Raw genomic sequence first — 17,076 nt, 5'->3', positions numbered from 1 at the left:
TGGACTCCTAGAAGGAAATGAATACGAATTCCGTGTCAGTGCAGAAAACAGAGCAGGAATTGGGCCACCAAGTGATGTTTCTCAACCAGTATTAACCAAGGATGCTGCATGTTAGTATGATTTATGTGCTTTGAGAAATCCCTTCATGTTGCATTAACAGCATACTTTTCTATAAAAAGGACTCTAACCAATTTTTTTTTTGCCTTTTTTGATTACTATAGATCCACCAGGACCTCCTTCCAACCCAAGAGTAACTGATACAACAAAGACAAGTGCTAGCCTAGCCTGGGGGAAACCTCATTATGATGGTGGACTTGATATCATTGGCTATATTGTTGAGCACCAAAAAGAAGGAGAAGAGACATGGGTGAAAGATACCATAGGAACTGCTCTAAGAATCACAGAATTTGTTGTGGCTAATCTCCAGCCAGGAGCCAAATACAATTTTAGAATTAGTGCCATCAATGCTGTTGGTACAGGTGAACCAGCACAGATTCCAAACGTTGAAATCAAGGAACGTGAAGTGGCTCCTGATTTTGAATTAGATGCTGAGCTGAGGAAAACTCTCGTTGTTAGAGCTGGACTGAGCATTCGAGTATTTGTTCCAATTAGGGGACGTCCAACTCCTGAAGTTACATGGACCAAGGATGATATCCCACTTAAAGCACGTGCCAATATTGAAAATACAGATTCTTTCTCTCTTCTCATTATCACAGAATGTAATAGATATGATGCAGGGAAGTATATAATGACCCTTGAAAATGCTGCTGGCAAGAAGACTGGTTTTGTAAATGTAAAAGTTTTGGATACACCAGGGCCACCAATAAATCTTAAGCCCAGGGACATATCTAAAGATAGCATCACCCTCCAGTGGGATATGCCTCTAATTGATGGTGGTTCACGCATAACAAATTATATAGTTGAAAAACGTGAGTCAACACGAAAGGCATACTCAACCATCACAACCAAGTGCTCAAAATGTTCACTTAGGATTCCTAATTTGGCTGAAGGGTGTGAATATTACTTCAGAGTATTGGCTGAAAATGAATTTGGAATTGGTGAACCTGCTGAAACTGCTGAACCTATAAGGGCAACTGAAGCACCATCACCTCCAGAAAGCCTTAATATTATGGATATCACAAGGAACTCAGTCAGCCTAGCTTGGCCAAAGCCAGAACATGATGGTGGTAGCAAGATTACTGGTTATGTAATTGAAGCACAGAAAAAGGGTTCAACTCAGTGGACTCATATCACAACTGTGAAAACATTAGAATGTGTGGTAAGAAATCTAACTGAAAATGAAGAGTATACTTTCCAGGTTATGGCAGTTAATAGTGCTGGAAGAAGTGACCCCAGAGAAAGCAGACCAGTTGTTGTTAAAGAGCAAATGATGCTGCCAGAATTTGATTTGCGTGGTATTTATCAGAAAACAATCATTGCTAGAGCTGGTGACAATATCAAAGTTGAGATTCCTGTGCTTGGTCGCCCAAGACCAAGTATTACTTGGAAAAAAGAAGATCAGTTGCTTAAACAAACCCAGAGGGTGAACTTTGAAAATACTGCTACTGCAACCATCTTAACCATTAATGAATGCACAAGAAATGACAGTGGCCGATATCCGCTCTCTGCTAAAAACATTGTTGGCGAAGTTAGTGATGTGATAACTGTACAGGTACATGACGTTCCTGGACCTCCCACAGGACCAATCAAATTTGATGAAGTTTCATCTGACTTTGTCACCTTTTCATGGGAACCTCCACTGAATGATGGAGGGGTTCCAATAAGTAACTATGTTGTGGAAATGCGTAAAACTGACAGTACCTCGTGGGCTGAATTAGCAACTACGGTTATACGTACCACATACAAAGCTGCTCGGCTAACTACTGGAACTGAGTACCAATTCCGTGTTAAAGCTCAGAACAGGTATGGTTCAGGCCCAGCTATCAGTTCGGAGAACGTAATTGCCAGTTTTCCTTTTAAAGTTCCTGGACCTCCAGGCACTCCTCAAGTGATTGCAGTCACAAAAGATTCAATTAGCATTAGCTGGCATGAGCCCCTTACAGATGGAGGAAGTCCAATTTTAGGATATCATGTTGAAAGAAAAGAACGAAACAGCATTCTCTGGCAGACTGTAAGTAAAGCCCTGGTATCAGGCAACATCTTCAAATCAAGTGGTCTTATGGATGGCATTGCATATGAATTCCGAGTCATAGCAGAAAATATGGCAGGAAAAAGTAAACCAAGCAAGCCATCTGAGCCAACATTTGCTCTGGACCCTATTGATCCTCCTGGTAAGCCAATTCCTCTCAATATCACAAGACATGCAGTAGCACTTAAGTGGACAAAGCCTGAATATAATGGCGGCTTTAAGATAACTGGCTACACAGTTGAGAAGAGAGATCTTCCCAATGGCCGATGGCTAAAGGCTAACTTCGGCAATATACTAGAAACTGAGTTCACTGTTAGTGGTCTCACGGAAGATGCTGCATATGAATTCCGTATCATTGCTAGAAATGCTGCTGGTGCTGTTAGTCCACCATCTGAACCATCAGATGCCATAACGTGCAGAGATGAGATTGAAGCACCAAGGATAATGGTTGATGCTAAATACAAAGACACTTTAGTATTAAAAGCAGGTGAGCTTTTCAGACTTGAAGCTGATGCTGCAGGTCGTCCTCCACCAACTCTAACATGGACAAAAGAAGGAAAGGAGCTTGAAGACACAGCAAAAATGGAAATTAAAACAGCAGATTTCTCAACGGTCCTTATCAATAAAGACTCTACAAGAAGAGATGGAGGTGCATATACTCTTACAGCTTCCAATCCAGGTGGCTTCGCCAAACATATCTTCAATGTGAAAGTTCTAGACAGACCTGGCCCTCCAGAAGGGCCTTTGGCTGTGTCTGACGTTACCACAGAAAAATGTGTCCTGTCATGGTTACCACCTTTGGATGATGGAGGTGCAAGTATTGACCATTATGTTGTAGAAAAACGTGAGACTAGTAGATTGGCATGGACAACTGTAGCCACAGACATTCCAGTAACAAAATTGAAGGTCACAAAGCTGTTGAAAGGCAATGAATATGTGTTCCGTGTTATGGCTGTTAACAAATATGGAGTTGGTGAATCCCTAGAATCAGAACCTGTTCTTGCAGTAAATCCTTATGTAGTACCTGATCCACCCAAGACACCTGAAGTTACAGCTGCAACCAAAGATTCTATGATTGTATGCTGGGGACATCCTGATTCTGATGGTGGAAGTCCTATAACCAATTACATTGTAGAACGTCGTGACAGAACTGGATTGCGCTGGGTGAAATGTAACAAGCGGGTTGTCACAGATTTGCGTTATAAAGTATCTGGACTCACAGAAGGTCACGAATATGAATACCGAGTAAAGGCTGAAAACGCTGCTGGCATAAGTGAGCCAAGTCCAAGCAGTCAATTCTACAAAGCTGTTGATACTGTGTTTAAGCCTGGTCCACCTGGCAACCCTCGTGTCTTAGATACAAGCAAGTCCTCAATTACAATTGCTTGGAATAAGCCAATATATGATGGAGGCTCAGAAATCACAGGCTACATGGTTGAAACAGCACTACCTGAAGAAGATGAGTGGAAAATTGTAACTCCACCTGCAGGACTGAAGGCCACTTCCTTTACCATCACCAATCTAAAAGAAAACCAGGAGTATAAAATCAGAATATATGCCATGAACTCTGAAGGCATTGGAGAACCTGCTCTTGTTCCTGGGACACCAAAGGCTGAGGAAAGGATGCTGCCTCCAGAGATTGAACTTGATGCAGACCTACGTAAAGTTGTAACTATTAGAGCTTGCTGTACTTTAAGACTTTTTGTCCCAATTAAAGGAAGACCAGCACCTGAAGTGAAATGGGCAAGAGAACTTGGAGAATCTTTAGACAAAGCCACTATTGAATCCACAAGCTCTTATACACTACTTACAGTTGGAAATGTGAATAGATTTGACAGTGGCAAGTATATACTGACTGTAGAAAACAGTTCAGGCAGCAAATCAGCATTTGTAATTGTAAGAGTTCTTGATACACCTGGAGCCCCACAGAATCTGAAAATAAAAGAGGTCACAAAGTCATCTGTCACACTTACATGGGAACCTCCCCTCATAGATGGTGGCTCTAAGATAAAGAACTATGTTATTGAAAAGCGTGAGGCAACAAGAAAAGCATACTCAACTGTTATGGCCAATTGCCACAAGACCAGCTGGAAAGTGGACAACCTACAGGAAGGTTGCAATTATTATTTCAGAGTCCTAGCCGAAAATGAATATGGAATAGGTCTACCTGTTGAAACATCAGAATCTGTTAAGGTATCTGAAAGGCCTCTTCCTCCAGGAAAAATAACTTTATTAGATGTGACAAGAAACAGCGTATCTTTGACATGGGAAAAACCTGAACATGATGGAGGAAGCAGAATTTTGGGCTACATAGTAGAAATGCAAAGCAAAGGCAGTGACAGGTGGGCCACGTGTGCTACTGTAAAAGTTACTGAAGCTACTATAACTGGACTGATCCAGGGTGAAGAATATTCTTTCCGTGTTTCAGCTCAGAATGAAAAAGGAATCAGTGATCCTCGACAATTGAGTGTACCAGTCATTGCAAAAGATCTTGTGATACCACCAGCCTTCAAATTGTTGTTTACCACTTTCAGTGTACTAGCAGGTGAAGACTTAAAGGTTGATGTTCCATTTGTTGGTCGACCCAAACCAGCTATAGTATGGCTTAAAGATAATGTGCCACTGAGACAAACAACTAGAGTAAATGAAGAAAATACAGACAACAACACTTTATTAACAATAAAGGAAGCATGTAGAGAAGATGTTGGACAATATTTAGTAAAACTTTCTAACTGTGCAGGTGAAGCTACTGAAATCCTTAGTATTATTGTACTTGACAAGCCAGGACCTCCAACTGGACCAGTAAAGATTGACGAAGTAACTGCGGACAGTATTACCATTTCTTGGCAACCACCCAAATATGATGGTGGTAGTTCTATCAACAATTATATTGTAGAAAAACGAGACACTTCCACTACTGCTTGGCAGATTGTTTCAGCTACTGTTGCCCGAACAACTCTAAAAGCATGTAGATTAAAGACTGGAAGTGAATATCAATTCAGAATTGCAGCTGAAAATAGATATGGAAAGAGTACATACCTCACATCAGACTCTGTAGTTGCCCAGTATCCATACAAAGTACCTGGCCCACCTGGAACTCCTTATGTACCAGAAGTCTCCAGGGATAGTATGGTTGTGCATTGGAATGAACCGGTCAATGATGGTGGCAGCAAGATTACTGGATATCATTTGGAGCGCAAGGAAAGAAATAGCATCCTCTGGGTTAAATTGAACAAAACACCAATTCTTGACACTAAATTTAAAACAACTGGACTTGAGGAGGGACTTGAATATGAATTCAGAGTTTATGCAGAAAATATAGTTGGTATCGGGAAGGCAAGTAAAGGTTCAGAATGCTACACAGCTCATGATCCTTGTGATCCTCCAGGTCGCCCCGAGCCTATAATTGTCACAAGAAACTCTGTTACTCTTCAGTGGAAGAAACCAGAGTACGATGGTGGAAGCAAGATCACAGGCTACATTGTTGAAAAGAAGGAGTTACCAGATGGGCGCTGGATGAAAGCAAGCTTTACAAACGTAATTGAGACTCAATTTGCAGTAACTGGCCTAGTTGAAAATCAGAGGTACGAGTTCCATGTCATTGCACGTAATGCCGCAGGTGTCTTCAGTGAGCCATCTGAAAGTTCAGGGGCAATCACAGCAAGAGATGAAGTAGATCCACCTCGTATAAGTATGGATCCCAAATTTAAAGAAACACTTGTACTACATGCTGGTGAATCATTCAAGATTGATGCTGATGTTTATGGCAAGCCATTACCTTCTATTCAATGGCTAAAAGGTGATAAGGAACTAACAAACACAGCGCGCTTGGATATCAAAACCACTGACTTTGCCACAAGCCTAAGTGTGAAAGAAGCCATTCGTGTTGACAGTGGACATTATGTATTGCTAGCAAAGAATGTTGCAGGTGAAAAAACAGCTTCTATTCATGTCAAGATTCTTGACAGACCTGGCCCCCCTGAAGGGCCTGTTGTTATAACAGGAGTTACTGTTGAAAAATGTATGCTATCATGGAAGCCCCCGTTGCAGGATGGTGGCAGTGACATTTCACATTACGTCGTTGAAAGAAGAGAAACCAGTCGCTTAGTTTGGACTTTAGTTGATGCCAATGTGCAAACCCTTGGTTGCAAAGTCACTAAACTTTTGGAAGGAAATGAATATATCTTCCGTATCATGGCTGTAAACAAATATGGTGTCGGTGAGCCTCTTGAATCTGAGCCTGTAATTGCAAAAAATCCTTTTGTAGTGCCGCTTCCACCAAAGGCCCCAGAAGTTTCAGCTGTTACCAAGGATTCTATGATTGTTGTATGGGAGAGACCAGCTTCTGATGGTGGTAGTGAAATTTTGGGATATGTACTAGAAAAACGTGATAAAGAAGGCATTCGATGGACAAGATGTAACAAGCGTTTGATAAGTGAACTTCGATACCGAGTCACCGGACTTATAGAAAATCATGACTATGAATACAGAGTTTCAGCTGAAAATGCAGCTGGCCTCAGTGAACCCAGTCCACCTTCTATTTATTATAAAGCTTGTGACCCTATATACAAACCAGGTCCTCCTAATAATCCCAAAGCAATAGATGTTACAAGATCTTCAGTCTTCCTTTCCTGGGGTAAACCAATCTATGATGGTGGCTCTGAAATTCAAGGATACATTGTTGAAAAATGTGATGTAAGTGTTGGAGACTGGACAATTTGTACACCACCAACTGGAATTAAGAAAACAAATATGGAAGTAGAAAAATTGTTGGAAAAACATGAATACAAATTCCGCATTTGTGCTGTTAATAAAGCTGGTGTAGGAGAGCATGCTGATGTTCCTGGAACTATTCTTGTTGAAGAAAAACTGGAAGCTCCAGACCTTGATCTTGACATGGAACTGAGAAAAGTTATAAATGTAAGAGCTGGTGGTTCATTAAGGTTATTTGTTCCTATCAGAGGGCGCCCAACACCTGAAGTAAAATGGGGTAAGGTGGATGGTGACATCAGAGAGGCAGCTATTATTGACAGCACTAGCAGCTTTACCTCATTGGTTCTTGACAACGTTAACAGATTTGACTCTGGGAAATATACTCTTTCTTTAGAAAACAGCAGTGGAAAGAAATCTGCCTTTGTCAGTGTGAGAGTCCTAGATACCCCAGGTCCTCCAGTTAACCTGAAAATTAAGGACATTACCAAAGACTCAGTTTCACTTGCATGGGAGCCTCCTTTGATAGATGGTGGAGCTAAAATAAAAAATTATATTATTGAAAAGCGTGAAGCCACAAGAAAAGCCTATGCAGCTGTTGTAACAAATTGCCACAAGACATCATGGAAAATTGATCAACTTCAGGAGGGCTGCTATTATTACTTCAGAGTTTCTGGAGAGAATGAATTTGGAATTGGACTACCTGCAGAAACAAGTGAACCAGTTAAAGTTGCTGAAGTTCCTCAACCTCCAGGAAAGATAACAGTGGACGATGTTACAAGAAACAGTGTTTCATTGAGCTGGGCAAAGCCTGAACATGATGGTGGAAGCAAAATATTACAATACATAGTAGAAATGCAAGTTAAGGGCAGCGAGAAATGGTCAGAGTGTACACGTGTGAAGGTTCTTGAAGCACTTGTTACTAACCTAACTCAAGGTGAAGAGTACCTCTTTAGAGTGATGGCTGTAAATGAAAAGGGTAGGAGTGATCCACGATCACTTGCTGTTCCAATAACTGCGAAAGATCTAGTTATTGAACCAGATGTAAGACCAGCATTCCACAGTTACAGTACACAAGTGGGACAAGACCTAAAGATTGAAGTACCAATATCTGGTCGACCTAAGCCTACTATTACTTGGACCAAAGATGGCATACCATTAAAACAGACAACTAGAGTTAATGTCATTGATTCAGCTAATCTTACTGTCCTAAATATTAAAGAAACCAATAAAGAAGACAGTGGAACGTATGAAATTGCAGTTGCTAATGTTGTGGGACAGAAATCTGCATCTATTGAAATCATAACACTAGACAAACCTGATCCTCCAAAAGGCCCTGTTAAATTTGATGATATTAGTGCTGAAAGTATTACATTATCCTGGAACCCTCCAACGTATACAGGTGGCTGCCAAATTACTAATTATATTGTTCATAAGAGAGATACAACCACCACACTTTGGGAGACAGTTTCGGCTACTGTTGCAAGAACTACCCTCAAAGTGACAAAGCTGAAAACTGGGTCAGAATATCAATTTAGAATATTTGCTGAAAATAGATATGGACAGAGCTTTGCCCTGGAGTCTGATGCTGTTGTTGCCCAATATCCCTATAAAGAACCAGGCCCTCCTGGCACACCATTTGTGACAACAGTTACAAAAGACTCTATGATTGTGCAGTGGCATGAACCAATAAATGATGGTGGAAGTAAAATTTTAGGTTATCATCTTGAGAGAAAGGAAAGAAACAGCATCTTGTGGACAAAAGTAAACAAGACAATTATTCAGGACACACATTATAAGACAACTAACCTTGAAGAAGGACTTGAATATGAATTCAGAGTTTCTGCAGAAAATATTGTTGGCATAGGCAAAACAAGCAAAGTTTCAGAGTGCTACGTAGCCCGTGATCCATGTGATCCACCAGGATGCCCTGAAGCTATTGTTGTTAAAAGAAGCTCAATTACTCTGCAGTGGACTAAGCCAGAATATGATGGTGGCAGCAAAATTACAGGCTATGTAGTAGAGAAACGTGATTTGCCTGAGGGTCGCTGGATGAAAGCAAGCTTTACCAATATCACTGAAACTCAGTTTACAGTAACAGGCCTTACGGAAGACCAGCGATATGAATTTAGAGTAATTGCAAGGAATGCTGCTGGAGCAGTAAGCAAACCTTCTGATAGCACAGGACCAATAACAGCAAAAGATGAGGTTGAACTTCCAAGAATTTCTATGGATCCAAAATACAAAGATGTCATCGTTGTAAATGCTGGAGAAACATTCAGACTTGAGGCTGATGTCCATGGGAAGCCAATTCCTGCTATAATGTGGTTGAAAGGAGATAAAGTACTTGAAGATACTGCTCGATATGAAATAAGGAATACAGACTTTAAGGCTTTGATTACTGTAAAAGATGCTATACGTGTTGATGGTGGGCAATATATTTTACAGGCCTCCAATGTTGCAGGAACAAAATCAGTACCAGTGACAGTAAAAGTACTGGACAGACCAGGGCCTCCAGAGAGTATTCAGGTTTCTGGAGTTACATCTGAAAAATGTTCCTTAGCATGGGCTCCACCAATCCATGATGGTGGCAGTGACATTTCTCACTACATCATTGAGAAGAGAGAAACAAGTCGCCTTGCTTGGACAGTTGTTGCTTCAGATGCTGTAGCTACAATGCTGAAGGTAACAAAACTTCTGGAAGGAAATGAATATATCTTCCGCGTAATGGCAGTTAATAAATATGGAGTTGGTGAGCCTCTGGAGTCTGCACCAGTATTAATGAAAAACCCATTTGTTGTTCCTGGTCCACCAAAGTCCCTTGAAGTCACCAACATTACAAAGGATTCTATGACAGTCTGTTGGCATCGTCCAGATAGTGATGGTGGCAGTGAAATTGTTGGCTACATTGTAGAAAAAAGAGACAGAGCTGGTATCAGATGGGTGAAATGTAATAAACGCCGAATTACAGATTTGCGATTAAGAGTCACGGGACTTACAGAAGATCATGAATATGAATTCAGAGTGTCTGCTGAAAATGCAGCTGGAATTGGTGAACCAAGTCAAGTTACTCCCTACTGGAAAGCATGTGATCCTATGTTTAAGCCTGGTCCACCCACTAATGCCCATGCTGTGGATACTACAAAGAATTCAATTACAGTTGCATGGGGTAAACCTATTTATGATGGTGGCAGTGAAATCCTGGGATATATTGTGGAAATCTGCAAAGCCGATGAAGAAGAATGGGCAATAGTTACTCCACAGACTGGTCTGAGAGTCAATCGTTTTGAGATCAAAAAACTTGTTGAACATCATGAGTATAAACTAAGAGTGTGTGCCCTAAACAAAATTGGGGTAGGTGAGCCTGCAGCAGTTCCTGGTACAGTTAAACCAGAAGATAAACTTGAGGCTCCTGAACTTGATATTGACTCAGAGTTAAGGAAGGGAATTGTGGTTAGAGCTGGTGGATCTGTCAGGATACACATACCATTTAAAGGACGGCCAACTCCTGAAATCACATGGTCTCGAGAAGAAGGAGAATTTACAGATAAGGTTCAAATTGAAAAGGGCCTGACTTACACACAGCTTTCAATTGATTACTGTGATAGAAATGATGCTGGAAAGTATATACTTAAACTAGAGAACAGCAGTGGCTCCAAGTCTGCATTTGTTACAGTTAAAGTACTCGACACTCCAGGACCACCACAAAATTTAGTAGTCAAAGAAATAAGGAAAGACTATGCTGTACTGACATGGGAACCTCCAGCTAATGATGGTGGTGCAAAGATAAAGAACTATGTGATTGATAAACGTGAGTCAACCAGAAAAGCATATGCAAATGTAAGTGCCAAGTGCAACAAAACAAGTTTTAAAGTTCAAAATCTTATGGAAGGGTCCATTTATTATTTTAGAGTTATGGCTGAAAATGAGTTTGGAATTGGTGTTCCAGTTGAAACTGCAGATGCCTCCAAAGCCTCAGAACCACCTTTGCCTCCTGGAAAAGTGACACTAACTGATGTGACTCAGAGAAGTGCATCGTTTATGTGGGAGAAGCCTGAGCATGATGGAGGTAGCAGAATTTTGGGGTACATTGTTGAAATGCAGCCAAAAGGATCTGATAAATGGAATGTTGTTACTGAAACTAAAGTATGCAATGCAGTTGTGTCTGGTTTGAGTTCTGGACATGAATATCAGTTCCGTGTCAAGGCATATAATGAAAAAGGCAAAAGTGATCCCAGACCACTGGCAGTTCCTGTGATTGCTAAAGATCTGACAATTCGGCCAAATTTCAAACTGATGTTCAATACATATTCTGTACAAGCTGGAGAAGACCTTAAAGTAGAAATACCTTTTATAGCTCGACCAAAGCCGAATATCACTTGGGAAAAAGATGGTCAGCCCCTAAAACAGACAACCAGATTACATGTTGAAGATACACCAACATCAACTACTTTGTATATTAAAGAAAGTAACAAGGATGACTTCGGGAAATATACTGTAACAGCTACCAACACTGCAGGTACAGCAACAGAGCATCTTAGCATAATAGTGCTAGACAAGCCTGGCCCACCACAAGGACCTGTCCGCTTTGATGAAGTTAGCTCCAATTTTGTTGTCTTCTCATGGGAACCACCAGCATACACAGGTGGCTGCCAAATATCCAATTACATTGTAGAGAAACGTGATACAACTACCACTACCTGGCAGATGGTATCAGCAACTGTTGCGAGAACAACTATTAAAGCAACGAAACTTAAAACGGGTTCTGAATACCAGTTTAGAATTAGTGCTGAAAACCGTTATGGAAAGAGCACTGCACTGGATTCTAAACCGATCCTTGTGCAATATCCATACAAGGAACCAGGACCACCAGGAACACCATTCGTCAGCACAGCTACCAAAGACTACATGATAGTACAATGGCATGAACCAGTTAATGATGGAGGAAGCAAAGTTCTTGGATATCATCTAGAACGTAAAGATAAAAACAGCATTCTTTGGACAAAGTTGAATAAGACTCTCATTCAGGACACAAAATATAAAACAGAGGGACTTGAAGAAGGTCTTGAGTATGAATTTAGAGTTTCTGCTGAAAACATTGTTGGCATCGGTAAGGTTAGCAAAACATCTGAACTGTATGTTGCTCGAGATGCTTGCGATCCACCAGGCCGTCCGGATGCAATTGTTATTACCAGAAACTATATAACACTAAAATGGAAAAAGCCTGAATACGATGGTGGCAGCAGAATAACTGGATATATTGTGGAAAAGAGAGAATTTCCTGAAGGTCGTTGGATGAAAGCCAGTTTTACAAATGTACTAGAAACTGAGTTTACAGTAACTGGTCTGGTGGAAGACCAAAGATATGAATTCAGAGTAATTGCAAGAAATGCAGCTGGTAGCTTAAGTGAACCATCTGAAAGCACAGGACCAATTATTGCTAGAGATGAAATTGAAGCACCAAGAGCTTCACTGGATCCAAAATACAAAGATGTTATTGTCGTTCATGCTGGAGAAACATTTGTTCTTGAGGCTGACATCCATGGCAAACCTATTCCTGATATCACATGGTCAAAGGATGGAAAAGAATATGAAGGAGCAACTGCAAGAATGGAAATTAAGTCTACCATTGAGAGAACAACCCTCACAGTCAAAGATTGCATTAGAGTGGATGGAGGCCTTTACACACTCAAACTGAGCAATGTTGGTGGCACAAAGTCTATACCGATCACTGTAAAAGTGCTTGACAGACCTGGACCTCCAGAAGCTCCTTTGAAAGTTACAGGTGTGACTGCAGAAAAATGTTACCTAGCATGGGGACCACCCTTACAAGATGGTGGCTCTAGCATTTCACACTATGTCATAGAAAAGAGAGAGACAAGCCGGCTTTCATGGACACAAGTGGCATCTGACGTGCAAGCTCTGAATCACAAAGTAACCAAGCTTCTTCCAGGCAATGAGTACATTTTCCGTGTAATGGCTGTTAACAAATATGGAATTGGTGAACCACTGGAATCTGAGCCTGTGTTGGCATGCAATCCATACAGACCTCCAGGTCCTCCTTCAACACCTGAAGTTTCTACAATCACAAAAGATTCTATGATTGTAACCTGGTGTCGTCCAGCAGATAATGGTGGAGCTGAAATTGAAGGTTATATTCTAGAAAAGCGAGACAAAGATGGCATTCGATGGACCAAGTGCAATAAAAAGAGACTGACGGACTTGCGATTCAGAGTAACTGGACTTACCGACGGCCATTTCTATGAGTTTAGGGTTTCTGCTGAAAATGCTGCTGGTGTTGGTGAACCTAGCGAACCATCAGTTTTCTATCGTGCCTGTGATGCACTGTATCCACCAGGCCCTCCAAGCAATCCAAAGGTGACAGATACTTCCAGATCATCTGTGTCACTTCAATGGAACAAGCCTATTTATGATGGCGGTGCTCCTGTTAAAGGATACATGGTGGAATTTAAAGAAGCAACTGCTGATGAATGGACAAGCTGCACACCACCATCTGGATTACAGGGAAAACAATTCACAGTAACAAAACTTAAAGAGAATAGTGAGTATAACTTCCGCATCTGTGCTATCAACTCAGAAGGAGTTGGAGAACCAGCAACTATACCGGGTAGTGTTGTTGCTGCTGAAAAAATTGAGCCTCCTGAAATCGAACTTGATGCCGATCTCAGGAAAGTCGTCACAGTGCGTGCTAGTGGCACATTGCGTTTGTTCGTCACTATCAAAGGCAGGCCAGAGCCAGAAGTAAAATGGGAGAAAGCAGAAGGCACTCTGAGTGACAGAGCTCAGGTTGAGGTTACCAGCTCATATACAATGTTGGTCATTGATAACGTCAACAGATTTGACAGTGGTAAATATAACCTGACTTTAGAAAACAATAGTGGCAAGAAATCAGCTTTTGTTAATGTGAGAGTGCTTGATACGCCAAGTGCACCTGTAAACTTGACCGTCAGAGAAGTGAAGAAAGATTTAGTGACAGTAGCTTGGGAAGCTCCACTTATTGATGGTGGAGCTAAAATTACAAATTACATAATTGAAAAACGAGAAACCACACGAAAGGCCTATGCCACTATTACAACCAACTGCACCAAGAATGTCTTCAGAATTGAACAGCTACAAGAGGGATGCAGTTACTACTTCCGTGTCTTGGCTGCAAATGAATATGGGGTTGGATTGCCAGCAGAAACATCTGAACCAGTTAAAGTTTCTGAACCACCCTATCCACCTGGAAAAGTTACTCTGGTTGATGTTACACGCCACAGTGCTACGATTAAATGGGAGAAACCTGACAGTGATGGTGGCAGTAAAATAACTGGCTATGTAGTCGAAATGCAAACTAAAGGGAGTGAAAAATGGAGCACCTGCACACAAGTTAAGACATTAGAAGCAACAATATCAGGATTAACTATGGGAGAAGAATACACTTTCCAAGTCTGTGCTGTTAATGAAAAAGGGAAAAGTGATCCAAGACAGCTTGGGGTTCCCGTAATTGCAAAGGATATTGAAATCCAGCCTTCAGTTGAGCTCCTTTTCAATACTTTCAGTGTTAAAGCTGGTGAAGATCTTAAGATTGATGTGCCCATCAGAGGAAGGCCAGTTCCATCAGTTAGTTGGAAGAAGGATGGACTGCCTTTAAGAGAGACAACTAGGGTAAATGTCAAAACATCAAAAACAGCAACATCACTAGCAATCAAGGAAGCTTCAAGAGAAGATGTAGGAAGTTATGACTTAACGGTTTCAAGTAGTGCAGGCTCTGCAACAGTTTCCATCACTGTAATTGTCCTTGATAGACCAGGACCACCAACTGCATTGCATATTGACAATGTCAGTGCTGATAACATAACCATATCTTGGAAACCCCCTGAGTATGATGGCGGCTGTCAAATTAATAATTATATTGTGGAGAAGAGAGAAACAACTACAACAACATGGAGTGTAGTGTCTGCAGCAGTTGCACGAACTTCGATTAAAGTAGCTCGCTTAACCACAGGATCAGAGTATCAGTTCCGCGTTTCTGCAGAAAATCGCTATGGCAAGAGCACCTATGTTGAAACAGCACCTGTTGTTGCAGAGTATCCATTTAATCCTCCTGGTCCACCTGGTACTCCCCGAGTTGCACATGCAACTAAAGCATTCATGGTAGTAAGCTGGCAGGAGCCAGTTAATGATGGAGGTAGCAAAATACTCGGTTATCACCTTGAGCGAAAAGAAAGAAGTAGCATCCTTTGGACTAAAGTAAATAAAACCCTTATAAGTGACACACAGATGAAAGTCACAGGCCTTGATGAAGGACTGATGTATGAATACCGTGTGTATGCTGAAAATATTGTAGGTATAGGTAAATGTAGCAAATCATGTGAGCCTGTTGCTGCAAGGGACCCATGCGATCCTCCTGGGCAACCAGAAGTGACGAATATTACAAGAACATGTGTCTCGCTGTCATGGACCAAACCAGAATATGATGGTGGTGCAAAGATCACAGGCTATATTATTGAGCGGAAAGAGCTACCAGATGGTCGTTGGCTGAAGTGCAACTTCACTAATGTACAAGAAAGGTTCTTTGATGTAACAGGGCTTACTGAAGACCAGCGATATGAATTCCGTGTCATTGCAAGGAATGCTGCTGGACTATTTAGTGAGCCATCTGAATCAACTGGACCAGTGACTGTAAAGGATGATGTTGAAGCGCCAAGAATTATGATGGATGTCAAATTCAGAGGAGATGTTGTTGTTAAAGCTGGAGAGACCTTGAAAATCAATGCTGATATTGCCGGACGACCCTTGCCAGTAGTTTCATGGTCAAAGGATGGCAAAGAGATTGAGGAAAAAGCAAGAGTTGAAATTGTCTCAACAGACCATGCTACTGCAATAACTGTTAAAGACTGCATTCGACGTGATTCAGGGCAATATGTACTAACGTTACAAAATGTTGCTGGAACAAGATCATTAGCTGTCAATTGCAAGGTACTTGATAGACCTGGTCCACCAGCAGCCCCACTAGAAATCAAAGGACTTACTGCGGAGAAGTGTCACCTGTCATGGGGACCACCTCAGGAAAATGGAGGTGCAGAGATCAATCATTATATTGTGGAAAAGCGTGAGACAAGTAGAATTGCATGGACTCTTTGTGAAGCAGAGCTTCCAACAACATCCTGCAAAGTGACAAAACTACTTAGAGGAAATGAATATATCTTCAGAGTGATGGGTGTTAACAAATATGGTGTTGGGGAACCTTTGGAAAGTGATGCTGTTAAGGCTCTAGATCCTTTTACTGTTCCAAGCCCGCCTAAATCTTTAGAACTTACTAGTGTAACAAAGGAATCCATGACCCTGTGTTGGGCAAGACCTGACAGTGATGGAGGTAATGAAATTTCTGGATATGTGATTGAAAGGCGTGAGAAAAATAGCCTCCGGTGGATACGTGTCAACAAAAAGCCAGTTTATGATCTAAGGGTAAAATCTACAGGCCTTCGTGAAGGATGTGAATATGAATATCGGGTATATGCAGAAAATGCTGCAGGTCTTAGTCTTCCTAGTGACGTTTCACCACTAGTAAAAGCAGAAGATCCAGTTTTCCTGCCATCACCTCCATCTAGGCCCAAGGTTGTAGACTCTACAAGGTCACATATAACAATTGGATGGACGAAGCCATTATTTGACGGAGGTGCCCCTATTACTGGATACACAGTTGAGTACAAGCTAACCAGTGAAACTGATTGGTCAACTGCTATTCAAAGCTTAAGAGGCACAGAATATACCGTAATTGGTCTTACATCAGGAGCTGAATATGTTTTCAGAGTAAGGTCTGTCAATAAAGTTGGCACTAGTGATCCAAGTGATATCTCAGAACCTCAGGTAGCAAAAGAAAGGGAAGAAGAACCAACTTTTGATATTGATAATGAAATGAGAAAGACTTTAGTTGTGAAAGCTGGTGGATCGTTTACAATGACGGTGCCTTTCAGAGGAAAACCTGTTCCCAATGTACTGTGGAGTAAGCCAGATACTGATCTCCGTACACAAGCAAATATTGATTCCTCAGACTACTGCACCTCACTTACTGTTGAAAAAGCAACAAGGAATGATTCTGGAAAGTATACACTAACATTACAAAATATTGTAAGCACAGCTACTTTGACATTAGTTGTTAAAGTTCTTGACTCACCAGGACCTCCATCTAATATTGTTGTAAAAGATGTAAC

At 41.3% G+C, this 17,076-nt stretch overlaps 2 protein-coding genes across 4 annotated transcripts in view; one reads left to right on the top strand and one right to left on the bottom strand.

Annotated features, from left to right (window-relative positions):
- Positions 1-17,076, bottom strand: part of PLEKHA3 (pleckstrin homology domain containing A3) — a 105,848-nt gene that overhangs the window by 30,069 nt on the left and 58,703 nt on the right. For all 3 annotated transcript variants that reach the window (XR_014784985.1, XR_014784986.1, XR_014784988.1), the window contains one exon: positions 1-17,076. This exon is cut by the window's left edge and continues 30,069 nt beyond it; it is cut by the window's right edge. The gene's annotated coding sequence lies outside the window, so the exon portion shown is untranslated.
- The window catches only part of TTN (titin), a 310,226-nt gene that overhangs the window by 263,671 nt on the left and 29,479 nt on the right, over positions 1-17,076 (top strand). The window contains exons 276-277 of the mRNA XM_084814765.1: positions 1-110; positions 222-17,076. The exon at positions 1-110 is cut by the window's left edge and continues 193 nt beyond it; the exon at positions 222-17,076 is cut by the window's right edge and continues 248 nt beyond it. Of these exons, the coding sequence (XP_084670891.1) occupies positions 1-110; positions 222-17,076 (16,965 nt within the window). The remainder of the gene's footprint in view (positions 111-221) is intronic.

The sequence above is a fragment of the Heloderma suspectum genome, chromosome 1 (assembly GCF_057233095.1).
Source record: "Heloderma suspectum isolate Gila_16-S chromosome 1, 16-S_ref, whole genome shotgun sequence".
NCBI classification, from domain to species: domain Eukaryota; kingdom Metazoa; phylum Chordata; class Lepidosauria; order Squamata; family Helodermatidae; genus Heloderma; species Heloderma suspectum.
Note: the sequence above shows the minus strand (reverse complement) of the source record. Positions and strands in the feature narration are given on the sequence as shown.